The following is a 19639-nucleotide window of genomic DNA, read 5'->3' as shown; positions in this document are numbered from 1 at the left end:
TATCACTGATATTGAGTTGCTATTTATCAATATTAGTCATAAACTACAACTCACACACACACATAGAACTTTAAAATGTACATCATTACTTTTCTCAAAACTCTGAAAAGATGGTGTGAAGGAGAGTAAGGGAGACTGTAAAAATCTTGTTCTACTACATAATTACCTATGTACTGTTTAGTAATTCATGTTAGCTTTCTGTGTCTTGATTCCTCTCCTATAAAATGAAGATGTTAGACCTTATTATCTTTTAAATTCCCTCTTCCTCAAAATCCCATTATTCTCTATAGTCAGTTGGAAGCATAATTATATTTTATTAAGGGCCTTGTTCTTAGTTGGTCACACAATTATATAGTAGGAGGTGAGGTTTGAAAACCAAGTTTCTTAATTTGAAATCTAGTGCTCTTTCCTTTTTCAATGTACTTCTTATCTTTATTCAAACCTTGCATCATACCAAAATGAGGGGGGGAAAAATCTCATTTGTGGGGTTTTATTTTTAAAAATCCTAAATCTGATTGAACTCAAAGAAGGAATCCTTATAATTGAGTTTACTGTGCATTGTCTCTGCAGTGTGTTCTTTAATGTTATGTTATGAAAAATTATCCTTTGGGGGGAAACAAATGCTGTATTTGAAAGGTAAAGTTTGTTGTCTATTTTGAAAGTTTTAGTTAAGTCATGCTATATGTCTTTTAGTTGAAAAAACCACAGGAAGAATTTATCTTCTGCATTAGGTAATTTGGTTCAGAATTATTACACAACCTGAATGATAAAATGACAAACAAAAAAGAAGCTATTTAATGTATTATTTAATAATAAAAATTATGTCAAGATTTTGCTTATATTACTGTTACCTCTATATTTTAGAGATATTTATGATACAGTAAGGTGCCTCTAAATTTTGTTTTAAAAATTATTAGAAAATTAAGTGGATATGTCTCAAATAATGCCTGTGTAAAAGTTGTACTAAAGTAACAAAATATTCATATGAAACTGTTAGATTACATAATTTATATGTAATATTTCCTTGTAGTAAACATTATTAGTTATATAATAGGAAACTTTTGGGCAAGTTAACATGACTATGAAAGCTTTAAGCTTGCATTTCATGTTGTCTGTGTTTAATGTTCCATTAGAAATGAGATCTCTGGATGTATTGGTCTTCAGAGAGAGAATGTGGAAGGAAGGGAATAAAAAGAGTGCAGAGAAAAATATGTAAAGGAGAGATCCCTTTTTGTTTTGAAAGAAATATTTTCATTTGGAGGAGGTTTTCCCAGGCCCTGAGGTTGAACATTCATTAGCATTTGCACAATGGTCAACTAATTATTCCTGACATTATTGCTTCGTAATTATTGGCTTCCCCTTCCCACATCCATAGGCAGGTACAGGATTACAAAGTAAGGGGAAAAAAATCTCTACATTTATTTACAGTGAGATTGTTTCTATTATGAAACTTAGTGAAAATTTTGTGTGTCCTTTTTGTCTTTAAAATGTTTTCAATTGATCAAAATTCATGAGACAAAGGCAAGTATCCACTCTGATGGGAAATCATTACTTTGTTTAAAGAAACATTATATCAAGCAGTGACATCCTGTAAGAAATATAAAAGGTGTTTTTGAGGATTTTTTTTTAATACTTATGCATCTGTGGAAGAAGAATTGTTAATTTGTGTGGGGTGGGGAGGAGAAAAAGGATAGAGACAGAAACACACAGAATAACAGGGAGAAAGAGATAGAGAAAGACAGATCTAGAGGAAAAAACAGAGAGACAGAGTCAATGAGAATAGGAAAAAAGAAAGAAGAGAAGGAAAAGAAAAGACAGATTGGCTGAGACTGGACAAAAAAACTGAGTGGCATATATTTTTAAGAACACTTAGTTTGTCTTAAAAAATACTGAATCATCATTCAGCAGCATGCTTTTTTATTTCACGTTTAAGAATAGAAATCATGTCCAGAAAGCTAAAGCTTAACCAGTTTTTTCTTTTCTTTTTTCCCAGTCATCTCAACCAGAACGTCACCGTCACCATTGCCATTCCCAGCACAAGCTATCCTTCCTCCAGCCCCAACAAGTTACTTTTCTCATCCAACAATCAGATATCCTCCTCACCTGAATCCTCAGGATACTCTGAAGAATTATGTACCTTCTTATGACCCATCTAGTCCACAGACAAGCCAGGTAAAGAGGGTGGGGCAGAGAAATGTCATAAGAATACCAAATTAAAATGAAGCAGATATTATCATGATCCCTTTTTCTATATTCTGTGATGCTCATTGTTGGGTTAACAGAATAATTACTGTCATGGCATTAACTTTTGAACTCTAAACTCAGGAAGGTTCTCAGTGATTCATTAACTTTTTGTCTTCAATCTGTTGAGTGATATTAGTAAGAGGATTTCCTTGCAGGTGAAAATTTGTAAAGAACTCGATTAATTTTTCTTATTTTCATTGACTGGAGAGTCTAAGCTTAGTGTTCTCAGCTTTGAAATACCTGATATATGAAACAAAATCAGCAAATAACAATGTATGTCTTAAAATAAACATACAAAACGGTCATATTTATAGACAAGCTATTAGGAATTAAAATAAGCTTTCATAGTGTAAACATTTTCTGTGTTTGAGGGAAATTTTATTCTTTGCACAGACATGACTGTACTTAATGGGTGACATAACTACACTTACTCTTTTGTAAATATTTGATAGGAACTTTTGGGATTCCCTGTAGATATAGTGATTCAAATGCATTTCTACCTTATCACAAAGCACAGTAATTCCTGATGGCAAAGTCATGGGTTGGGGATTTGATGTAAGAAATGTTTTTGTTTGTTTTGCTTCCATTTTTTTGTTTTTTTACAATCAAATAGGCATATGATAATGCTCTATTATTTCTTATGTAGGATAGACTTTCAACCAAAGCTGTTTGTAAATACTGGTAATATTTCTGGTGTGTGTGTGATGTAATTTGTATGGTATGGTCTGGTATCTGATTTTCCCACCATGCTTCAAAGTTTCTTGTAAACTCTATATGGCACATTTCAATGAATTTGATGAGATTTAGGAGCTTTTGTAATAACACTGTTGTTAAAATGAAAGTAAAAGGTATATCTATAAACTTTTAGTTTTTTTAAAAAATAATTAAAAGGAAATCAATTTAATGTAAGCACAAGAAACTAGCAGAGGGGATAATCAGTTTTTCATTGTTAAAAGCTCAGAGATATTACTGTAGGCTCCATTGAAAGTTGTCTTTTGAATACCAACAAATGAATCTTCCTTTGGGCTATTTAAAAAGTCAGTGATTATTGGCCACTATGGACTAACATTTTGGACTAGTTGCATAATTTTAGAAATTTAAATGTGAAAATAAATTTTCAGGTGAAAAAATTTTAAATGATACTTTATTTTTATTGGTTGTAATATTGATGTTAATTAAGAAAAACCGTGGGATTGTGGTATATCAGTTTAAGACTACAATTTGCTGTCAAAGCATGGATTTAAAAGTCTTTCAGTTCCACAGAGCATTTTGCTGAGACTCAGCTGGGAACAGTGCACACAGGGCCTGATTTTAATTTGTGTAAAATTTCCATGAATAACAAAGTCTAATTAAGACATCCATTAAAAGTCCTTAATGTTAATTCAGTGTGGAAAATCTTAGAGTTCCATTGGATTTTTTTAAAAAAACTGATGTCTTAATTAGGCACTATTAAGGGAAAAATTATGCAAATTAAAATCAGGCCCTTAGTGTTATGCATTTCTTTAATTATTCAGTGCTTGTTTTACTTACATTTCAATTTTTTTATATGTTAAGAGGGCAGATTAGGCGATAATCTGCCTATATTGTTCCCTGCTTTTCTTCCCATTTTCAAGGTAAAGATCTATCTAGCTTCTAAGAGAAGTGTCTTACTCTCTTGTCTCAGTTTTTTTTTTAATGCTTTCTCAGGGTTTTAGTACTGTATAATGGAACCAATGTACTAAGCAGGATAATCCCTTCAAAATGCTGTGTCAACTCTCTCCTGAGAGGAGTCAACTCTCTTTTTAGCAGCAACAATGAGAAGGTTCATCTATTAGCATCCTTAGAAGATAAAAGTTTTATGGTACAGCTTCATCCTTTTAAGTTAGCAGAAAACAGAACAATATTTCTCATTCTCATGGACCCTAAAATATGGATGATCATTGCCTGTGTTGGCTCAGATTTATTTCTTTGTCACTTTTTGTAAACTTTAAATAAAGTAAATGTATATCTCTGAACTTGGAATGTGACTCAATTCCACTGAACTTGGAGCTTGATTCAGTTCCAATGGGAAACGATTTGCATCATGGAGCACTATACCACCATAGTCTACTGAAGTATTTCCTTGACATTATTGTCACTCTCCAGGTAGGTATTATTGAACACAGGGGCCTGGGTTTTTGATTACTGCCCACAGAATAATTCTGCTCATAGAACTTGACATCAGGGATAAAACTAACATATTTCTGGGTTGTTGTTATTGTTTTTAAGGGGAAAATATAAAGCAACTCACTAACATGTTCAGTTGCTAGAAAAAATTGGTCACATAATGATGTGCTTTTAACTCAATGACTTGCTTTTTTGAATGGAAAGCTGAATTTTATCACACATGCTTATAGTAAGCTACAAATATTTATTAGGAATTTTTTCCTGCTCAACCTTAAAACATATTTCCTTGGGTTGCAAAAGGAAGTTCCTGATATTAGTCCAAATTTTCTTTAGAAATCAAAAGAATAGCTATTTAATTAATATTCTTACCATAAGTAGAATCGAAAAAAAATGGCTATTCAGTTAGTATTTTCCTGTCATAAGTAGAATCAAATGAATATCTACTCGGTTACTATTTTCTTACAATAAGCGATTCCTCCCCAATATGCTTCTGTAATATCCTAATTTAGATTGTTAAGGTAAGCAACTGAGAACCAGGTGCTCCCTACAGCAATTTTGAGATTAATTACTTTATCACTGTCCTGCTTATAGTAAAATAGTCTCACTATTCATTGAAATATTTTTAAGTAAAATTAGCCTAAATGAATAATGCTCCCATAGGTTTTCCTCAAGGGAAAACAGTGGGCAATTTTCATAACATAATGTTAAATACTCCAGATTTTATGTGATGAACAGTCAAGATATTCAAGGGAAAAATTTCATTTTCAAGGAAAAAAATTGATGCAACAGTTGAGGAACCTAAGTTAAGACTCAACCATGGTTAAAAGTCAAAATATTTGAACGTTATCAAATTTTCATCTTTTTTTCCCAGTTTTCTATAGGTAAGCAGATAGATCTGCTAAAAAGGATGCCTTCTTTTTGGGGGGATAATTTTGGATTAGAAAAAACTAAGTGTTTTTGAAGTATAAAATCCTTTAAAATTGTTAAAGAATTTAATGCAATAGAGAATTCTATCTTGGGTATGAACAAAAATAGCATTCTCTATCCAGAAAAACATGTTCTAGTATTATAGTATATCAGTGTGTCCCTTAGGAGTTTGCCTCCTAACACGGAAACTATTTTTGTACCCAGGGGCTAAAGCACAAATAATAATATCTATTCTATCACAGCACAGGGGATTTACTTGGGTAATTCCCACAAATGTTAATGAATGTTTTGTGTAAATATCAACGCACATATAAGAACAAATCAAATAATACATAGTACAGTTGATTGTCCTCTCTTTTACTGCCACACTTTTTGGTTTCAGTAATTAAAGCTGTTTGTGGATTGTAGGCCAGACCCGTTTCGGTATCTTAACATCATTTTTGAAGACCAAGCATTTTGTCTTCTCTCACACAGTCTACTATCCAAGCCCTGCGCCTCATTCTCTATTCTTATGTGAGGAGATCACAATGGCAACACAGTTGTGTCTTAGATGTTGTCTGTTATTTGTGTGAATGAATGTTTGTGTTATGGGACAAAATGAGCATGAGGAAAAACTCATGGAAACTGTTCTTTGTAGTCATCTTTGTATCAACGAAATATTCTCACCTTCATTTGGGTAATTAGCATCTGAGTCTGAAAAGGGCTTGGTGAAAATTTCATCCAGAAGTTCAAATGCAAAATCATTATGATTAGCCCAGGGCTTGGAATGAGAATCCTGGTTCTAGTTCTAGCTGTGATGCTGACTTCCATTTTGTCTTTGGGCAAATCATTTAACCTCCACTTGTGTTTTCTGGCCTGTTAGATGAGAATAATGATGTCTACCTGCCTATCCAAGGTGTTGTAAAGATTAATTAATGAATATAAAGTGCTTTGAAGATGAAAAACCTTCTCTAAAGTGCTGCTGCTTCTTATTACTACTAACCACTTTAGGTGCTCTGACTCTTAACTTGAGCAAGGGACCTCTTTGGCTGTTCCACACAATGAGCAGGGTCCATGAAGGAACAGTGTGCTAAATGGACTTATGAATTAGATGGGCTGGATTATTTCATGCGGCATGTTCTGTTTTTGTTTTGTAGCCCAACAGCAGTGGTCAAGTAGTAGGGAAAGTGCCCGGCCATTTCACTCCAGTTTTGGCACCCTCTCCCCATCACAGTGCAGTGCGACCTGTGACCCTGACCATGACAGATACTAAACCCATCACTACATCCACTGAAGGTGAGGCAGCTTCACCTACAGCAACCAGTAAGTATTTCTGTAGGAAATGAGAAATGTCCATCGAAGAAGGTTCAATTGGATTTCCGATCCAAGGTGGAAAACAAGGCAATTTTTCCAGTTACCTGATCAGATGGAGGTTTCTCATTTATGGAACTAACAGGCTTGTGATCTGGCCATAAATGCTCTCCCTTATCAAATTTTAGGCAGTGCCTCATGTCATGTGAAACATCATTGTGACATCTCAACCAGTTTTGAATAGGGAGAAGCATATTTATTTGAGAAAATATCTATCGAAAAAATAACAAAACATGCCTGTTGGTTCAAGGTGAACATTGAACTAGCACTGAGTATCATAACTCAGCCTAAAAGGTTTTTCTATTACTCCCAAAAAGTTAGATCAGTGTTACTCAATGAGTTTTCCTATAGAAGTTAAACCCCTTCACTAAAGTAGACTGAGTCAGTGCCACTGTAAGAGAATTGCATGTTTACACAACATCTTATGTACTATTAGGAAAAAACACATACACACAATGTTGAGAAAAGGAAGATGAAATTTAAGTCCATTGTATTAGGCACAAGTAAGCTACCTGCACTTTCATTATCTGCCTTTTTATTTTGTTTTGTTTGCTTTTTAACCCTTTGATTGCCTATCATGGTACATCAAATGCCATATTGTTTAGCATGACTTTGGTCTTTGAAATGACAAAAAATATAACCACTAAATTTATGTAACCCATAAATTTTATGACCACATGCTTGCTTTATTTTTGTCATGTGATGAACTCAGAAATAGACAGCAAGTTCATTTTCAGTTGGTTCCATCCAGAACACCAGTTCTACAGTGACTTGGAGCCTATATAGTGAGAGTTGTAAGAATCAGAGAGGGATCCTATCCTTCAAGCAAAAGTTATGAATGTGCTCCCCTGTGAATGCATATATTTCTTAATTTCAAGGGCTATCCTTTTTCCCTAATCAGCAAATTCCAATACTGTAGTGATTTCTATGTGAAAATATAGAGAAGCCATAGGACTTCAGATCCTCACTCTGGATAGAATAAAAAAAGACATCATTTGTCTGAAAGGGCATCATAATTTGTCCTTTTTTTATAATTGACAATGGTGGAAGCTTCTTTGTAGTAAGCAGTGAACCAGGAAGGATTCTGAAGGAACACCTCAAATATACATATGATTTAGAATTTATTTCTCTAAACAGTGAGATCCTACAGTGGATAATGAATACATTAATTATTCCAAGTGGTATGCTTGGGTAGTCATTAATGTTGATTCACCTTTTTGTTGCTTTTTGTTGGGGAAGTGAGTATTTCCCCAAAGGCAAACAATGAGGGAATCTAGTAAAACTTGTATAAAACATTTGTAGTCAGAATTAGCTGCAAAAATTATTTTTGATAAAGCAATAAGACCTAAATTTTCAAATGTACATTTTCTAACACCTATTCTATAGAATCAGTGTTTAGAATAAAGACATGAATTTTAAGTTCAAAAAGATCTTTAAAAGTTATACACAATAGTAGTGATGGTATCAAGAGTCTAATGCCTAAATATATCCATTTCAGAACCCTTTGCCCCAAACTATTATATTCTATCACTCATAGTTTCTTAACAGTTACTATTTAAATCTTGTCTAAAGGATACGACCAAATGAGATATAAAATGGTTATTTTTTTTATTGTTTTGTTTTGCCAGATTGATAGTTTAGTTTACATTGTCCATGTGAACACATGACCATGAGGTCATCTCAAGCAGCCATTAAAATGACAAAGAAAAAATACATTGAATTGGCTTCATGCTGTGTTTCAGAGCTTTCTTGGTCTTATAAAAATGGCTGTTTCTATCCATTCCTTGCCACTGACTTAGAAAAACTTATATAAGTGATTTTAGTTTCTTTAAACAAAACCTCTGTGCTTCTATGTTGCCAAAATGCAATGCCTAGCTAAAAATGAATTCTTTCATTGATATTAAAGTCAGCAAGATTACTGGAAATATGACAGTAGTAAGGAGTATTTTCTAAGTATTAAGGAGAGGAATAAAGACTATCTAAAAGTATATTTCTGTATTTTCAGGGTAGGACTAACATATAGTGGGATATATGCTACCCATCATTTCATAATGCATGTTGTCTACCACTAGGAACTTGAATGAGTAAAGAGCATGAAACAGCTTCACCTTCCCTGTAGTTCTCAAAGGTGCTAGCTAGTGCCTCATAATCATGGACAATTAATTCAGCAAAATCAAATGAAAAGAAACAAAGAATTGTTTACATTCACATTCAAATTTATTCAAATGGTTGAACTAAAATTTATTGTCCACATTCTGTATTGTGACATTCCCATCTAGTTTATTTTATTTGGGAGCCTTATGAATTAATGGGACATAATTTGATTCTGATAAAGATAGATATCAGACCTCTGGATTCATAGATGTAGATAACTCCTGGATGAAGAAATTCCTTCTTCAGATGCAGGTCAGCATCTTCTCTGTAAGTTAAAAATTAATGAGTTACCTGGAACCTTGAGATTTTAAGTGACAGGGTGTCACAGTCAAATGTGATAGAGGCAAGTCCTAAGACCAGTGCCCTATCCTATCTCTGATTCTGTTGATTTTGATGAATTATAAATAGAAATGTGATTAAAAATATATAAATAAGTATAATATATAAAACCTATAAATATAAACAAATATGAATATAAATATATAAATAAATAAATAAGAAATATATTTGTTCTTCCCTAAATCAATGGTTGATAATCATAAAACTAATGATTTTCAATTATAAAAATTTAAATTACTATATCATTTAAAAATAAAATATCTTTGATTAATATCTTCTAAACATGAAATTGTGTGACAATTTAAAAAAATTAAAAACATTTTCTTTTATATTAATTCTAACATAGAAAAATGTGATTACTCAGTGCTAGGAATATTAAGATACATTCATACTTTCACCCTGAAAGCCTGAAAAGAAATCTTTAAGAAAAAGGGAAAATTAACTATGTCCTTTTTATACTAAAAGTTCTTAGAGAGAAATATATGAGATAAAACTAACTCAGGTAAGACATTACTTTAAGTATAAATTTGGGAATTTTTAGCAGTCACCATGTATATATTAAAATGTCTGTGGGCCATGTCTTAAAAAAAAAAAAAGTGCCACCAATCTCCCTTCCTGGGAAAGCTGCAAGAATTTGACTTGTCCTGAAGAAGGTATGGAAAGCAATTATATTTTTTAAAAAATTACTTAAACCAAATTTTATCTAAAAATTAAGATGATTTTTGTATGATATACTGTACTGAGCTGTTTCATGCAATCTGGCCCAATAAAACTTAATTCCCTTCTTCATGTATGCAATTACAATAACCAGATTCCCTTTTCCTTTAAAGAAAAACTTCTCATGCCACATCTTCAAGCACATCTTGCTTAAATCCCATTACTCAAAGCTTTCATTTTTTCCTGACAGATTCATAGTCTGTTTTCACAGATATTAGTATTATTGAACATTATTGGTGATCCTATCCTTAGCTAAGTAATTTCAGGTAAAACCTTTTAGCTAGGGAATGAACCATCTACTGAGGAGTATGCCCAACTGAAGATGGAACAAGTGAGTGTGGCATGCTCACAACAAATGGTAGAATTTGAATTCCCGGCATAGATTTTTTTTTTGAAAGTGATTAGAAATCAACCATCATTTCTCTTCTACCAGTTGTTTAAACATACTCAAGCTAAGTAAGAGAAATGTAGAGGCACCTTTTTTTTTTTAATTAAAAATCCCACTTGTCTGGGTTTCTTATACATGGACAGGGTGTTCTTTCTGATAGTTCACGATTTTTATCTTTGTTTTTGTTCTTCCTTAATCAGCCTACACAGCCTCAGGCACATCTCAAGCCAATCGATATGTGGGACTAAGCCCAAGAGACCCATCCTTCCTACACCAGCAACAGGTGGGCAAGTTTCACATAGGTGTAATAATATAGCCAAGCTTTTGCAACAATTCCTTTTTACATGCTGCCACTCAAATCTGGGATTAGAATGGGATTCTGCTGCATTTAGTATTTTTCATGGGAAGACTAAGACAAAAATATATTTCATATTCAAAAATGCTTACTTATTTTTTGTTTCATACTTATAAAGAAAATTCCTTAAACTGGCACATGATCTGTTTTCATGTTTGGAGTCTATATTATAGCACTGATAATTAGTAGTTCAGATAAAGTAGTTTCTTGGTCAGATTGATCTTTTTTTTTAAGCATTCAGAGGACAAACCTGTTAAAAATGATTGCTAAGTCAAATAGAACATAAGCAGTAAAAATTTTGAATTCTGAGTGATTTCATATTTTTGGGATGTTAAGGTCTTCATTTTTATACTTTATTTGCAAAAGATGAGCTATAGAACCAAATTCTTAGCACAACACATCATCATTCCTACTTTAATAAGTTTAAATTGGTTTTCTGATTTGAGACGTGATAAAAACACATTTTTTCCTGTTCTGCTATTTTTTACATCATTTATGTTTCAAGTAGCATTTTAAATTTCGCATCTCATTAATGCTGTAAATTTAATGCAAATGAAGTGTTTACCCAAACTGTGAAAATATACAGCCAGGATTAATGGTGGTTTATAAGCAAATTAGCCACAGTTAAAAGCATGGGCCATATAAATACAGAAATCACACTTTGCCTAGTTACAATATAACAGAAATAAACCGAAACAAGTTAGAACTTAACTATATAAGAGCATTTGTTGCTTTCAAATGTTGACGGCAGAGCAGTTTGATATTGATAGTCTATGATATATTATTAGGAGAAAAGTAGAATATTTCAGATTATCTCTGAAAGAGAAATGCTTTTTAAACTCACTTATACACACATATATTTCTATGTGGATGTACATACACACACATACACATACACACACACACACACACACACGAATGATTTGGTCTTTATGCTAACTATATTTTCAATGAGGCCTTCATTGTCTGTTCTTATTCTGACCTAGTTAAACTGTGTTACATATGGAATTCTCTAGTCCTGTACAGTTGAAGGCCAAGGTGGCAGACTGTATATATTAAAGGTCACCACATGCAGAGTTCAGAGAAAATAATAAAGATGAGAGTTTATTCAAGATATTTGACGTTTTGCCAGTTTGAAAGAAAAAAAATCAGTAAGAACTAAATGAAAACATCTGTACACAGTTATGAAAATACCAAATAATAATTAGTGGTTTTGCCAGCCATTGGCTTTTCAGCATAATTCTCTGGTATGTTGCTTTTTTTCACCTCTAAAATTGCTGTAATATGAAATGTGTTATAATTACTATAATATGGTTCTATTTGACAAATGTATGTGTTCATTGTATTTTTAAACATATGCAGGGTTTATAGATTTGAAAACTTGTTCTTTTCAAAATCACTTCACATATTTTCAGAAATACTTTTGTCATGGGATTTGCATTCTTTATTTCCAGTTAATTTTTGAATGCATAATAAAGTGCCTCCACAGTTTCAACTTTTGCTCCTGAGCACATTTAGAACTTTGTCACACCAATTCCATTTATTTAGAATTATAAATTACCCACATGCCAACCTAATTTCCTCAGTTTCCTTGTTGGCTATGTTCATTACCTATGACTCACATTGGAGGTTCACATGCTTGTGATAAGATAATAAGAACTTAATTAATCTGCAGTATACTTCTTCTTTCTCATCTCTGCAGGATAAATTATAAGAATCTAGGCACTATTATTAGACTATTACTAAACTGCAGAAACTCAGCATTTAACTTTAAAATATTTATCTATTAACTGTTGATCTCCAAAACATTTCCATCACAGACTACTTGTATTGAGTGACCAACCTAAAATTAAATATTTACAACATGAATATATCTAGTTTAGTTAAATATAATTGGTTTCCCTTGTATATATAATATACATAGATCCTTAAAGGGAGATATAGGAGTTTCAGTTCTATGATATATTGTTTAATTTAAAATAACATATAGATTATTTTCTCCCTATTTAATAGGAAAAAAATTGATACTGTTGCAAGCATTTCAGAATACCCAGTTCATGAAAAATCACAATAAACATACAGAAAATTAGCTTCTATACATCATTTATAGATATATATATATATATATTTTAAAAAGGCTCTAATTGGACCTTATTTTGAATCTTTTAACTTTTAAAAAGATCTTAGAGATGAACTTATAATGTTTATTATTTATTAGGGAAAAAGAATTAGTTTACATGATTTAATAGAATAAAGGTTATTTTTTTTCTTTAGCAGAAATGAGATTGATTTACTATGTTCTTTCATTACTTTACAAAGATTTTAAAAATACCTCTCTTCTAATGTCAGGTTCTAAATGCATTTGGTTTAAAGTACATCATGATGAATGAAAAGGAAAATCAAGGGGTACATAAAATAAAGGCAATCAATCATTTTATATTAGCTGGGAGAAATTCAAAATTAGAGAGCCAGTGGTTTTAGTCTCAGAAAGGTCTTTTAAACAGTCACCATCCCCTTTAATATACATTGACCCCTTAAGAATAAATATTGTCACAGGTACATTCTTTACTTCATTGCAGGGGGCTTGATGAAGATTTATCCTTTTAGGTTATGAAAAGTATTGATGTGTATTACTGAGTGTTCTATTTTTACCTAAAAAGAACTATAATGTAGCTTACATAAATTATGGTTAACAATAAATTTAAGTTGGTTGGATAGTTGTGACTCTCTTATAAATAATCTTTCCAGACAATTATAGTTAGGCAGAACTATTTCAATTTCTAACAACTAGAACATCCAGAATTCTTGATTTGAGATGGAAAGCACTAAATCTAACACAGATTGAGAGTATATATATATATATATATATATATATATATATATATATATATATATATATATATATATATATATCACCAGGAAGGGTAATACATTTGCAATTTCATATCTGAATACTTTGCAAAATATGCTCTTAAGGGGGCGGCAAGGGGGTGGCTAGATGGCGCAGTGGATAAAGCACCGGCCCTGGAGTCAGGAGTACCTGGGTTCAAATCCGGTCTCAGACACTTAATAATTACCTAGCTGTGTGGCCTTGGGCAAGCCACTTAACCCCATTTGCCTTGCAAAAACCTAAAAAAAATATGCTCTTAAAAATTTTAGTTTAATCATATTGGTAGGAGCATATATATTAATTATAAATCTGTGCAAGCTTTCTTACAATGGTCATTGCTGATTGAGGTTGTTAGTGAATGACCTTGAAATGCCAGCTATTTACAATCTAGACAAAAAAAAATCACCAATATCATTCTAAATATTTAATTTAGCTTCAGTCTCCAGAAAAAGTCACATGATTATTAAGAATGACTTACAAAGATGCACATGTATGTAAATATGTTAGCAATTTGCTGTTAAAAGTGATCTGTTCTAATTAAATATAAAAGATAGCTCATGGCAAGTTGATTAGAACTCTCCTATAAAGTTTTCCTTCATCTTTTAACAAGTGTTTGAGTGTTGTTAAGTATCAAGCTAGACTGTCTCTAGGGTCATTGCTTAATTTAATGTGTTTTCTATTAAGCCTTGGTTTAAATCAAATCTTTCAATGAGAATTTCAATTGGAACTATTTTCTTCTTAACTTTCATTTTGGAAGATGGTGTGGTGGCTTGAAGAACTAATGGATACTGCTTTCGCAAACTGAACTCTTTTAGTCTCTACTAAAATATGTCTTTTTATGGTTTGGGAGTTTTCTGGAAGAGTGGAAGTTCTACTATCTCTGACTTCAAATCAGTTTGGCAAAGCGCTCCTTTTCTTCTCTTCCCTAAATAGCTCATGAGCACATTCTGTTAATTTTAGCATGGAGAAACAGTACTCTCCCAATAGTGTCTCACTTACTAAATGGGAATAATAGAGAAAAGATGGTGTTTTGAAAATATGGTAAACCTTTTAGAGTATAATTTAACTAGAGAACTATGAGAAAAGTCACATGAATGAGTGTGGTCTTTTATGGAATTGGTCTACTTCATAATGAATATGTGATACGTAGGCCTTGAGTCTTTGACAATTAGATTGTTTAGTGACATCAAAAAACCATCTAGCAAATTTGATTATCTACATTAATTTTAAGTTTTAAATCATAATTTAACCATAAATTCTTAATATTAATCTTGCCCACCAAAAGGGGAAAACACAACTATATTTTATATGATTGCAAGTGAAGACAATGAAGTGAAGAAACGTCCTATTTAAAAATAAAAGGTCACTTTTCTAAAATTTTGGAGAAAGTGTATTTAATTTTCAATACAACTTTGAGTTTTTGGATAGAATATAAGGTCACCTTTGACTTCTTTGAAATGACAGTGTAAAGTCAAGCAGTATGGAAGCATTAAATCAATTTTCTCTAATAATCTTCTCATAACTGTATGTGCTATCTAATATTAGAGTTAATGGCTGAGGTGCTATTGCTCATTTAAAATCCTTGCATTACTTACATCATTGCATGGATTTCACTCCTGCTTGGGTTTGGGCATGATACATACGATGCATGATGATTAAGTTCTATGATCTCTTTCACTGGGCTAACTTACAAAGAATTCACTACAAAACCATCAGGTATATTTTTGAAGCAAACCAAAAATAAAAGTTATTTTCATTGAAATTGCAATTTCCTAGCCACACAATGTATCCTTTTTCAGAAACAGGATAAGTAGGAAGTTGATTTTTTTAAAGATGAATCGCTTAGTTGTTAAGCTCTTAGTGGAAATTCCCTTATACCATTTATTATGGAAAATGTAAATGCAAATGACCATTCTAGAATAGGAGGGAGCAGGGATAAGACTGGAGTTTTAAAACCACTTGGATAGGTAGTATTATTACTTGAGGCAAGAGATTTGGGAAAAAAAAAAAGGATCCAACTGGACTCTCAAACAGAACTTTTTAGTAACATCAGGAAATAGGCTATCAACACTTGGCCTGTTCTTATTGTGTGTGTTATCATAATCGACAACTTGACGTAAAACCATCTCACATGACTGCTAGGGAGGTATGCAAATGGATAAGAGGTCACTTTTCATATACGCTTGCTGGAAAGGAAACATATTTAAAGGAAGTCCCAGTCAAAATAATGCCTTATTCAAATGTTTAATATGGGCTTTTCTTAAATTAAAAAAAACATGTCATTGTCTGCCTTTTATCATTCATTCATTTTTGCTCCTCTCTTCTCTGACTGTAAGAAAATTATAGAGACCAAAGGGCTGAACAGAGTCCATTCAGTTCAGCTCAAAAGGAACTTAGAAATAACCTACTAGAGGTGAGACACCGATGATAAAAAGACAAAAAAGAAAGTAACTCCTTTTCCTGATTTTAAGTAAAACTAAAACTGTATTCACTATCTCATATCTTAAAAATATTATTGTTTTAGCTTGCCAACACCAAAATGAAAAATGCTATGAAAAAAATTTATCTCCACATCAGAAAATTTTATTTCAAAAAATCCAAGTTAAAAACCACAGGAGGAAAAAGGACATTTGTAAATGTGTGTATATACATATATATATATATATACACACATGCACATAAACTCACATATATGTGTACATATGTATACTATAGACTTTAGGGGGAGAAACTTCTTGAGAGTAAAGTGAAGAATAAATATGAAAAGATTGAGTGGAGATGAAAAAGCATTTTACTGAGATGAGATCTCTGTTCTTTCTAGTTTCAACTCTGTCACAAAACTTTTCTTGATTTTTTTGAACCCAAGGCTCAGTTCCTTAAAGGGAGGTCTCCTAAAAACCAAAATACAGTCCTTTGAATTAGTAATGTCATTCTCAATTTTTTCAATTCTCCTTATCATATTTTCCCATTTTTATGCCACTCCTTCTTTGATGATTCTTCAGTAACATTTGTTGAGGCTATGGGATTATAAAGACTCTCTTAATATGATCCTTTTGTCATGGTTCAAATATAGAAGGCTTCCTTTATGGAAGTGGAATTTTTGAAATGACTTTGAAGGTGTTGTGGAAGTCTTTTATATATTGTAATCTTGTGTGACAGAAACTGGACTGAACTAGGAATCCAAATTCTAATTCTGACTGTGCCACTGACTTGCTACTTGACCACAAACCATCCATTTTCTAGAAGGAATTTTTTTAGTGCCTCAGTTTTTAATTTTAAATAAAGGGCTGAATTAGATGATCCCCAAGACCCATTCCACTCTAAATCAGTGGTTCAATGACCTATATTAAATGTCCCTTTCTTTTGCCTTTTTGGGAAAACTGTTCTTTCTTTAGAACCTTATTCAAATTATCCTGTTGTCTACTTTCAGCAACCGTTTACATTTATCTATGACATTAATGATTCAATTTAGTAAAAATTTCTGCTCCTTTAATATTAAAGGATTTAGTTAAAACTCTTAGATTGGGATTGAAAGGTTAAAAAAAATTGAAGAAAATTAGAGAACCTAAAGGTGGTTAGCTATTCCTTCTCCCCTCCCCCTCCCCCCAAGAATCACAGAAACTTAAATTTGGAAAGGAATTCATATAATCACTCTATAACAGAAGTATTCCAGCTTTATTTAGCCTTACGGCATCTAGTGAGTAGGAACCAATTATGTCCTAAAGTAATCCATTCTACATTGGTATAGCTCTAATTGTAAGGAAGCTTTCCTTATATAGAACTTAAATTTGCCACTGTAAAATTTCTATCCATTGCTCCTAGTTCTGATCTCTGAAGGTTAGCAGAACAAATTTTAATTATTTTTCTTTTGAGGACTCTATAGATAAAGATAGATGATATATCTTCCTCAAACCCCAACCACCCCAAGTCTGCTCTTCAAGCTAAACATCCCCAATTCCTTCAATGCTTTCAACATCCCTTCCCAATTTTGTCACCCTCCCCTAGAAACATGTAAGTTTATTGAAAGCTTTCTTAAAATTTGAGGGTCATAAATAAATACCATGCTATAGATTTGCTCTAAATAGTACAGAACATGGAGGTATTCCCTCCTTCTTCCTGGACACTATGATTCTTAATGCAGTCTAGGATAATATTAACTTTTTGACTGCTGTGCCTCACTATTGACTCATTTTGAGCTTGTGGGCCATTTTGAACTTTCCAGTCTGTCTCAAAGAAGTCTAATATTTGTAGAACATATCATTTTGTCTATGAATGAATAGATTTTGCTTGAATTGACAGTTCTATTTTATTGATTAACAAGTTTTCAAATGAGAAATAGTCTCACTAGAGATTGCTAGTTTGATTGATCCTAGTGCTTTTAAAACATTTTCTTTTCACCATTCTTGTGAAGTAGATAATGTGGGCATTGTCATCCCCATTTACAAATAGGAAACTAAGCTCACATTCATAAAGTGACTTTCTCATGGTCATGGGTCTAAAGCTGAGTCTTAAACCCAAGTCCACCATATCAAGTTTTTTCAATGTAAAAAGATCTAGTGTGCTTTGTGTTACTTCTTTGATTCCAAGGCTCATGTTTAATGTCTAGCACCCTTTTGATTTGCTGAAAGAGCCCTTGAAATAAAAAAGATGCTCTGGATTAACTCAAGTAGTTAATCTTTTGAGAAGCATTGCTGATGATTGTTGGTGACCATTAGCTATTTCCTGAACTTCTAAAATCACAGATATACTCACATACACACTCACACACCCCAGTGGTGCAATCATTAAAGCTCTTGACATCTTAATTGAAGGTTGCTCAAGCAGCTATCTCTCCCTTCACTTCTTACCAGAATTTCTCTGACCATCAGATAGACCCCATCTCTATTCTTTGATCCAGTTTTATGTGAACTCTGGAAGAACATCTGTAGTGACTCAAATATTCTCTAATGTTTAGCTGGATCAATGAAGATTTAAGCATTTCAATCTTTTCTCCTTTTAATCCTAGTCTTTAATTTTGGAGCTCTTTATCGTATCAAATTTTGAAAGATGTATTTTGTGCTATTTTCTGGGATTCTGGGAAAAAATCATATTTCAATAATTGCTTTAATTTTCCTATAGAACCTAGCCAAATGTTAAGCACCCACAAAATGAAATAATTGAAATGCTGTGTGTGCATGTTTGTATGTGCTAGTTTGTGTTTTCATAAGCAATTCCTTAGGATTAGAACTCATGTCACAAAAGAAAAAATTCCCATGCTGAATTCTGTGAAACTTAAATTTCATATGAATTCTCAAACTATCCTTAAATTTGGTACACTTTATTTGTCTTTGTAAAAATATAATTTTTATTGAAAGGGGAAAAGCACTAAAAAGCCATCAAATTTGTGGTAAAATTTGAAATTAAAGTTGCTTATATTTCCTTTAAATTTTGTGTTTAAAAATATAATGGAAAAAATATCATTGAAAATGTATTATGTTGAGCAGTTTCCTAGACTAATTAAAAAAGGAATAGAACTGAGGACCTCCTTCATTACCATATATTACCTACTAGAGATCAGTTATTAAGTCCAGGAGAAACAAAATTTCATAATGATATCATTAAGACTTTGTTATTACCATGTGTTTGAGATAACATTTTTTAAAGGAACATAAAGCTCATGGTCAAAAGCCTCTAAATGCTGAAACATACATTTGACTGTCTTGTGATTATTTTGACCAATAAATTTCTGTATATTTGATAGGACTAACCTCCAGCATAGTAAACTTTTATGGAATTCTATTTTTAGTCACATCACTTATCTACCCTGCTTTTTGTTCTTTCAGTTTGAACCCGTTTTCCAATGTTTACCACACATGACTAGGCTATAAAATGTAAACTTAAAAAGAAAAAAAAGAATAATCATAGAATTTGAATCACAAGGGACCCCAGAGGCCATCCAATCTAAACCTTACCTGAATAAGAATCCTTTTCAATAGTGGCTCTCAAATTTGCTTTTCAGGATCCTTTTATACTCTTAAACATTAGTGAGGACTTCCAAAAGAGCTTTATGTGAGTTGTATCTGTATTTACCATTAAACCATTAAAATACCATAGCATTATTCTGAAAATGGTTTTGACCCTTATATACCTC

The 19639-nt window shown here is 32.3% G+C and overlaps 1 protein-coding gene across 6 annotated transcripts in view; it reads left to right on the top strand.

The window, feature by feature from the left end:
- NFIB (nuclear factor I B) overlaps positions 1-19639 on the top strand; it is a 270748-nt gene that overhangs the window by 222080 nt on the left and 29029 nt on the right. For 4 of the 6 annotated variants that reach the window (XM_074197522.1, XM_074197519.1, XM_074197521.1 and 1 more), the window contains 3 exons: positions 1994-2172; positions 6453-6618; positions 10465-10547. In XM_074197522.1, the coding sequence (XP_074053623.1) occupies positions 1994-2172; positions 6453-6618; positions 10465-10547 (428 nt within the window). The remainder of the gene's footprint in view (positions 1-1993; positions 2173-6452; positions 6619-10464; positions 10548-19639) is intronic. The other 2 variants (XM_074197520.1, XM_074197524.1) reach the window with 2 other exon arrangements.

This window comes from Macrotis lagotis, chromosome 8 (assembly GCF_037893015.1).
Source record: "Macrotis lagotis isolate mMagLag1 chromosome 8, bilby.v1.9.chrom.fasta, whole genome shotgun sequence".
NCBI classification, from domain to species: Eukaryota; Metazoa; Chordata; class Mammalia; order Peramelemorphia; family Peramelidae; genus Macrotis; species Macrotis lagotis.
The sequence above is the reverse complement of the archived record's forward strand: the minus strand, read 5'-3'. Positions and strand labels throughout refer to the sequence as shown.